The 7,987-nt window shown below is 43.4% G+C and overlaps 2 protein-coding genes across 2 annotated transcripts; both read left to right on the forward strand.

Moving 5' to 3' along the window:
• Positions 1-1,430: 1,430 nt before the first annotated feature.
• Positions 1,431-2,835, forward strand: fgfbp2b (fibroblast growth factor binding protein 2b). Its single transcript, XM_085408531.1, has 2 exons — positions 1,431-2,334; positions 2,501-2,835. Exon 1 carries the CDS (start codon positions 1,530-1,532, stop codon positions 2,313-2,315), a length of 786 nt encoding a protein of 261 aa, XP_085264657.1. The 5' UTR covers positions 1,431-1,529; the 3' UTR covers positions 2,316-2,334; positions 2,501-2,835.
• Positions 2,836-5,975: 3,140 nt separating this feature from the next.
• Positions 5,976-7,688, forward strand: LOC146667851 (fibroblast growth factor-binding protein 1-like). Its single transcript, XM_085408532.1, has 2 exons — positions 5,976-6,088; positions 6,177-7,688. Exon 2 carries the CDS (start codon positions 6,205-6,207, stop codon positions 6,850-6,852), a length of 648 nt encoding a protein of 215 aa, XP_085264658.1. The 5' UTR covers positions 5,976-6,088; positions 6,177-6,204; the 3' UTR covers positions 6,853-7,688.
• Positions 7,689-7,987: the final 299 nt, after the last annotated feature.

A 7,987-nucleotide genomic window follows, 5' to 3' on the forward strand; every position in this document is an offset into this window, starting at 1 on the left:
ATGGACGCTAATGTTTTTGTCACTTTTTATGGAATCAAACTCAAAGTAAGGTCAGTACTTCCACGCTTTAAACGCTGCACGCTCATACTCTCTCCTGCACTCCATATGTGATCCATTGTTGATCTGCACACAGCTGTTGTCACTAACGTCGCACTCGCTTACGTCACTGTCGTGAGACATTCTCGCAAAAAAATCACTGTTTTAGTAACGCAGTAACGCAGCGTTCCTACGGGAAAGTAACGGTAATCTAATTACCGTTTTTGCAATAGTAATCCCTTACTTTACTCGTTACCTGAAAAAAGTAATCAGAAGTAACGCGTTACTGCCCATCTCTGGTTAGAGGTGGTGTGATGCTGTTGCACCGTATGAGAAGAGAACTAAATATAGGAAAACATGGTGCAGACAGCCCACACACACACATCCTCAGCGTTTCTTCCAGCTGAGCTTTTCCCCGCTTCATTAGGCTAACCGCCATAAAAATAAAAACTCCCAGAATGCACTGAGGCTGTGCGTGCACTTACACACTCTTTCACTCAGCAAACAAACCCGCTAGCTAATGCGGAAATTTTCAGTCTGGTCTGACTTTGAACTCAGGCTCTCCAGACTGGTGGTGCCCAAGGAATGGGAGTGCTTATGCAGTAGGGGGGAAGGGGGATATTTAAATTTAAACTACCAGGCAGTAGACCTACGCCATGCCCGCTCAATCCAAACAGCTCACAACATTAACAGCTCATGTATGCAAGAGCTGCCAACAGAGTCGCTGTGTGCATGTGGTAAATGATAAATGGACTGCTGTTTCTTGAGTTCACTATCTTTAGATAGATTCCCGGCTCTAACTGGAAGAGCCACAGGGATCAAACCGCTGACCTTCCACTTAGCAGATGACCTGCTCTACCTCCGCCCGCAGACTCTAGAGGTGCCCCCGGATGTGAGATTTGCAGTCAGACCCTCTCAAACTATCAGGATAAAACATTTTCTCCAGGTGCAACCAAAAACACTCCTGTAGTGTAAGATATGTACTGCAAGTAAAACATAATTTACCATCTTTGGAAACTTTGAGAGACATCCTAGAAGTCCATTTCAATTAATTCTGCAACAAAAGTCATCAAACATCTAAAGATTTGTTGTTTTACTGAGTCACATATCAACTCTTAAATCTCCACCAAGTAACCTGAGCCTGCAGTGTGGCTCTGGAGCCTCACTGCTCTCCCCTCCTGATCAATGGTCAATGAACCTCTTATGTGACACTGCATAATGACTTGCAGCTATTTGGCCTCATGCGTGTTCTTCAGACCTCTTAATTCTCCCTCGGCTCCCACAAGCCAACCCCCCTCCTTTTCCTGTCTTCATCTCTAAGTTTATGTTCACCCTTTCCTTCCATACGTTACTCCTTGGTGTTTTTTTAGCATACCACACGAACCTTGTGGTTGCTCTGTGTGTGTCTGTAGCATGAGGGAGGGGTTAAAACTTTTCAGCTTAACTGAATAATGCCTTCTTTGTGAGCTTCAGCTTTATAAATTCCCAGTTGCATGCTTTCCGTCCTTCCACACCTTAACTTTCTTTGCGGACACATCACCCCTGAGCCCTCGCCCGTCCATCAGTCCACGCTGAACACCATGAGAGCTGGGTTGAGACTGTTGCTGCTGGTTTCGGCAGCAGCTGTTTGTGTTTCAAATGCTCAAACCGACAACAGCAGCGACAATGACAAGCAGCAGCAGCGCAGCATCTGGGATGAACCCATCAGATTCAGCACCAAGACCAAAGACTCCTGCACCATGGTGGTGTCTGCACCAGAGAACTACACCCGCCTTCGTGTCTCCTGCAAGGGCCAAACCCCAGGACGCTCTTACTACTGCGACTTCCAGGGAAAACCCACCCTGTGCCGGGCCTACAACCAGAACCCTCGCCACTACTTCACACAGATGATGTGGGAGTTGAGGAAACTGAGCCACGCCTGCCAGGGAACTAAAATCTACCGCCCGCACATGTGCAAGAAATACCCAGATGAGACTCAGATGACCTTGCTGGCCTCCTGGCCCAAAACAGCCAACTTGAAGCCCTCCAAGCCCGCTCAGGAACCACGTAAACCAGCACTGCCAGGTCAGACCAAGCCTGTTACTTCTCCTAAACCTGTGAAGCCCAATAAGCAGCCAGGCAAGGGGCGTCAGAGCAGGAAGACTACTCCTAAGCCTGAGAAAACCAGTGATCACCCGACGGAGCTGCCTGAATCCACAGCTTCCCGTCTTGCATCCGATTACTGCTGGAAGAGCTTCCAAGGCATCTGCACCTACGTCATCAACTGGTTCCAAAACTGAGACGATACCGCAGCCACAGGTGAGTGACGAATGAAGGAAAAGAAAGGGCAGAGAGGGAGAGATCTTAGCAATGAACACGCTTATAAACTTACATTTTTAATGTGAAAATGTGACTTTTCTTTGTCATTTAAGTTTGAAAATGCTAGTACAATATGTTCCTGAGTGCTTTTTTGTTTTTATTTCAGTTGGAGTGCCCCATCCGCACTTCCATCTTTGACCTCTGTGTGGAAGCTCCTGGAGTCATTTGATCGAACTCCGAACTCCTCGCGTTACAGCACCCTACAGACTGAGACCAAAACCCTTGACCTACACCTGTGTGCAATTAGCAGATGATTTCTTTCCTGTAGTGTCTTTTTTTTTTTTTTGAATGTGTCAAAATGACAGCAAGACAAAGGAGAAAATATAGCAGGCATGTGTTTCTGTTTGTATATGATGGAAAATTCCCTCCAGCTTTAATTGCAGAAGAGAATAAAATCCGAGTGGTGGCCCTCCTCTTTTCTGTGTCCCTCTGTTTCTTCTTCTACTGAGCTGAAACAAAGCAGAGAGCTTTCACGCTCATTTATTAAAAGGAGATCTTGTTTCTTTCCACCCTTCGGCTGGAGCACCGCGACTGCTGTCCAGCTGGGGAAGCTGCTACCGTGCGACACGAAGTCTGAAAGAACCCATGAGGTGCAGGAGGTGTCTGAGCAGAGCTAAAAACGTCTTTGTATGAGCTGATGAATTGAGTCCTGAGAGCTGCTGTGTGCAGGAACAGAGGGGGTCTGTGCGCATGCCGAAGACGAGTGGAAATGGATGTGGTGGCCGTGAAACACACACACAATCTGATAAAGACGGGAGAGTTACGTCACATTTAGCACTTTGATTTTTTTTCAGTCCCAAAGATGGAATAAGCAAAAAAGAGGAAGTAGAAGTCCTGTGTGATATTGCAAATTTCTATCATTTACTATAAGTTCTATAGGAAAAAGTCTTTGAAATTTAAATGTGTTGTAAGCTAAGTAAGCTAAGCAAAAAAAAAGTGAGAATGACAACGAGCCAAATCAAAGTGAGAGCTGTGTTCTCCGTGTTGTGCTCTCTGACCATAAGAAAACTATAGAATTTGTTTCAGGTATTAATATAAGACTAAAACAAACTCTATAGTTTATTATAGGCCTGATTTAATATAATTACAACACTGGAATGTGTGCAGATTTAAAGAGGAAATTGGAAGCACAAATATAAATATAAAAACCTGCAACTATTATTGCTGGAGTCAATCGTTCATCATTTTACTTTCTGTATAATCTTTGCCTTTAACTACCGTGGAGTAGAAAGTACTGTACTTGTGATCTGTTTTTAGGCTGTTTAACCTGTGGTGAACACAAGATGATGCTGCTGAGCTGGGAGCTCAAAAACAGATTGGGGCCCTGTTCTAGTGGTGACATGAAGGTGTGAAGAGGAGCAACCAAAAAGTTGTAGAGCTGCAGAAGTGTCCTCGCTGTGAGATTTTTCCCGAAATGTGTCCAAAACAAACATGGAGACAAACAAGCACAAAGTCATAGTTTGCATCACTTTAAAGGACTTTACACTGACTTGCAATCATTTCCTGAAAGCATACGATAGCTCTCTAAATCAAGTCCTCACCAATCTAATCCAATTTTATTTATAAGGCACTTTCAAATACCCAGCACAGGAACAAAGTGCTGTACAGAAAATAAGTTAAAAACAATAGAATAACAGAAAACAGCAAAAATAAATAAAAACATAATGCATAAAATTAAAACAGCCCTATATTAAAACAAAAACAAAAACAAGATAAAACAGCATCGAATCAACTAAAAACGACTAAAATAAAAAATAAAATAAAAATAAAAACCAACATCTCACGTGGTGTCAAAGGCCAGGGTAAAGAGGTGGGTTTTCAAGAGTGACTTAAAAACAGGTAAAGAACTGGCCTGTCTAATCTCTAAAGGGAGCTCGTTCCACAGTTTTGGAGCTGCTACAGCAAAAGCACGATCTCCTCTAAGTTTACGCCCAGTCCTGGTACATTCAGGAGCAGCTGATCAGCTGACCTGAGAGAACGGGTGGGTGTATAAGGCTGTGGCAGCTCAGAGAGATAAGATGGGGCTAGGCCATGGAGAGCTTTAAAAGCAAATAAAAGAATTTTAAAATAAATCCTAATAGAAATGGGCAGCCAGTGACGTGAAGCTAAAATAGGGGAAATGTGCTCAAACTTTCGAGTGCCAGTTAAAAGATGAGCTGCAGCATTTTGCACCCTCTGTAGATGAGTAATATATGATGCGCTGACCCCAATATAAAGTGCATTACAGTAATCCAGCCGAGTGCTAACAAAGGCGTGGATCACTGTCTCAAAGTGCTGTCGTGAAAGAATTGACTTTATTTTTGCCAGCTGCCTGAGCTGAAAGAAGCTAGATTTTACCACTGCCTTAATTTGATTATCAAACTTCAGATCTCAGTCCACTCACCTTAAATGATTTACAATTTACAGTATTGTGCAAAACTCTTGAGTCCTCCTTTACTTCTCTATATTATAAAAAAAGGGAAAAAGGTACAACCTCTTGGAGGACACTGCACAACATTTCTTAAGGATGTGACTTTCAGATACTGTTCATCTGCAGTGGACAGTTGCTTTTGAGCCTGTTGATTCTTCTTTCCTCTTATCCAGTTTCCCCATATTTTTAAGGACTCACTGCACACCTTGTGCCACATTTTCAGCTAATAGCTCTTTGGGAATCACCTTGTTGGTGCAAAAACACTATTTTTTTGCCTGTCAAACTGTTACCTGGTATTTCTTTTACAGATTCGACTAAAGAAATGGGAACAATTCATGTGTGAGCTATGAGGAGTGGTCAGTTACTAGAGACAAGTAATATGGAGTTATGTAATTTTACACTTGTGTAGGTAAAACAATCTTTTCCTATGATGGGAAATCAGAATATATGCAGTAAAATAAAATAAAAAAGACCATAAAACATTGGTCTGGATTAGACACATATGTGTGCATCACAAGAGAACTCATACCAGACTTTTGCTTATTTAAAATCCAGAACAGCAACTTTGTGCCTCTGGTCTCTCTGTAAGACTCCGTTAGTTCTGTGTTTGATCTCCACCAACTCAAGGGAAGATGGATATTTGGTTCTTTATAGGGAACTATGATCAGCAGCTTTATAATCCCTAATGGTATTTTGAGTTTAACATGGAAAATTAAAGTTATGATCCAAAGAATACAGTCTTTTTTCATAAGAATGGATTGTCCTCATGTTTAATTTTTATTGTCCTCCTTTTCAGATGATCAAGAATCTTTTTATAAAAACAGGGGAAAAAAGAAGAAGAAACACAAAACCTGCGAACATAATCTGGGGACGTATCTCCTGAAGACAGCAGAGGGTTGGAGTTGTAATGGTAATCAGGCTCATGGTGGCTCTTTAGGATCAACCAAGAACGTGTACTGACATGCTGACACATCACCCACTGATCATCTTCACTTCTACTCACTGTAAGAGGTGGAAAAATCCGTTTTGGGCATGTCATAGCAAAACATAATCTGATAAGGAACTGCTGCCACATTTTCTCTTTTTTAGATTTCTATAGTGCTCTCTCTCTCTCTCTGTGTGTGTGTGTGTGTGTGTGTGGGGGGGGGGGGGGGGGGGGGGCGTGCGTGTGCTGGACGGAAGCAGTGGGCGTGATAGTACCTATGTATGAAAGCCATGTGGCACGCCAGTAGCAGCACAAGAAGAAGTTTTACGCACAGCAACACTAAACTATAGCCATTGTCGGTAAGTTAGGAACAGCACCTCGGTGTTGAGACATTTCAGCTGCACTTTTTTTGAGTGTCACCATTTATAGACATATATTTGCTTTCAGATGGAAAGTTACTCTGCTGAAACACATCATGCTGCTACTAAAGGCTTCAGCTCCCTGGCTGCTGCTGGCTTTCCTCGGACAGCTGGTCTCTCTGTCCTGCGGTGCCCGAAAATCGGACAGAGCCGTGTCCAAGGTGGGTGTAGCGGGTGGCCGGGGAAAGTTCTCCACAAAGGAAAGGATGCAGTGCACGTGGGTCGCCAGCGAAGTCAGGGACGCGGTCCAGCTACTGGTCAAATGCGAGAACCCGGAGGCGCGCGTCACAGGCGGGATCGCCGACCTGCGCTGTGAATACAACGCCAAACCCCGGGGTTGCCCGGGTTACCTGTCCGAGCCCCTAAACTTTTGGAAGCAGGTGGCACGCGCGCTTAAACGGCTCCAAGGTAAAGTGTGCAAGGACGAGCGCGCGCTGGTGAGGGCCGGGATGTGTAAGCGCGCGCCACGAAGTGCGCACTTCAAGCTGGACATCTCGAGCTCCCGTGTCTCCGCTCAGTCCGGAGACCCGGGGACTCAGCCTCCCTCACCGCCCCCATCATCTCACTCCACCTCCACTGCAACGACAGCGTGCATGAGGCGGCGCGCGGACCACGGCAAAACGGCTGAAGAGTACTGCGGCAGCTCTTGGGCCAGCGTGTGCTCTTTCTTCCTGTCCATGATGCAAAGCGAGGAGGACTGCTAGCTACAGGACGCATGAGCGGCTTTTTTGTGTCTTTTATTTCTAATCAGCAATAATCAGATTATTCTCTGTGCGCATGCGCACCAGCTTGAGTCTACAGATTTTACTCAGGTGATCTTATTTATGAGTTGAGTTTGACTTAACAGATCAGAGCTGAAGATTTTAGTTTCTTGGAAATGCCATAATGTATGGGCAATTGTGAAAAGTAAGGATTTTCTGTGTTACTCTGGCATTATTTTTTATCCTTGTGTTTTATCCCATAAAGTAGACATGCTCTAATTACCTTCACTGTTAGACATTCATCATCCATGGACTTTAATTTTGAATATTTTCTTTCATGTTAATACATTAAAATATAACATTGTGATAATTTGTACATGTATAATCGAAAAAGACACGTTTATTGCATGATCAGACATAGTCAGAGCGATAGGTATAAAGTGTCAGTTTCTCTGTGTGTTTATGTATAATCACCTCATGTTGTGTCATTGAAGCGCTGTTCTGATCCTAGGATCTAAAACCTAGTCCCCGACCTGCAGACAGGAAACATTTTAATGCTTTTGCAAGTATGATTAACTGCACTGCTGTTGTTACTTTAATGTAACTGACCCGAATGCTTCTTCCACTGCTGTTTGTCTCGCAGAAGTGCTCATTATGATGAGTTGTCTGTTTTCTTCTACCTCTGGTCATCATTCAACCACTAATGGAAGAATCTGTGTTTATCCTCCACATTTGTGTTTTTTAGTCCTTGAGCAATTTGATAAACAATATAAACAGCAAACGTGTCAGATTTTGTCTTTTCTTGTCCTCACTAAGTCTTATTTCATTAAAACAGTGTTTCCAACAGTTCCAACTTTTTACTCAAATACTTTTTGTGCATATTATTGTTGGCTGGAGTAACTGTGTCTGATGATTGGAAGATTGGTGGTTATTTCTCCGGTTCACCAGTGTACATTCTGAGATGTCCTTACACATTGAATAACAAGCACTGGGTGACTGTGGCTCGTAGTCTAAATGAGCTCTGATTGCTCAGTAAGAGCAGTAAAACCATGTGTTTTATATATTCAAGTCCATTTGCTAGTCTCATTAATCATAGTCAAGGAACTCATCATCAGTGGCGGTTTTTGATATGGGCAAC

This window comes from Rhamphochromis longiceps, linkage group LG6 (assembly GCF_057381845.1).
Source record: "Rhamphochromis longiceps isolate RC_006_pf linkage group LG6, R_longiceps_female_GT1.1, whole genome shotgun sequence".
Classification (NCBI taxonomy): Eukaryota; Metazoa; Chordata; class Actinopteri; order Cichliformes; family Cichlidae; genus Rhamphochromis; species Rhamphochromis longiceps.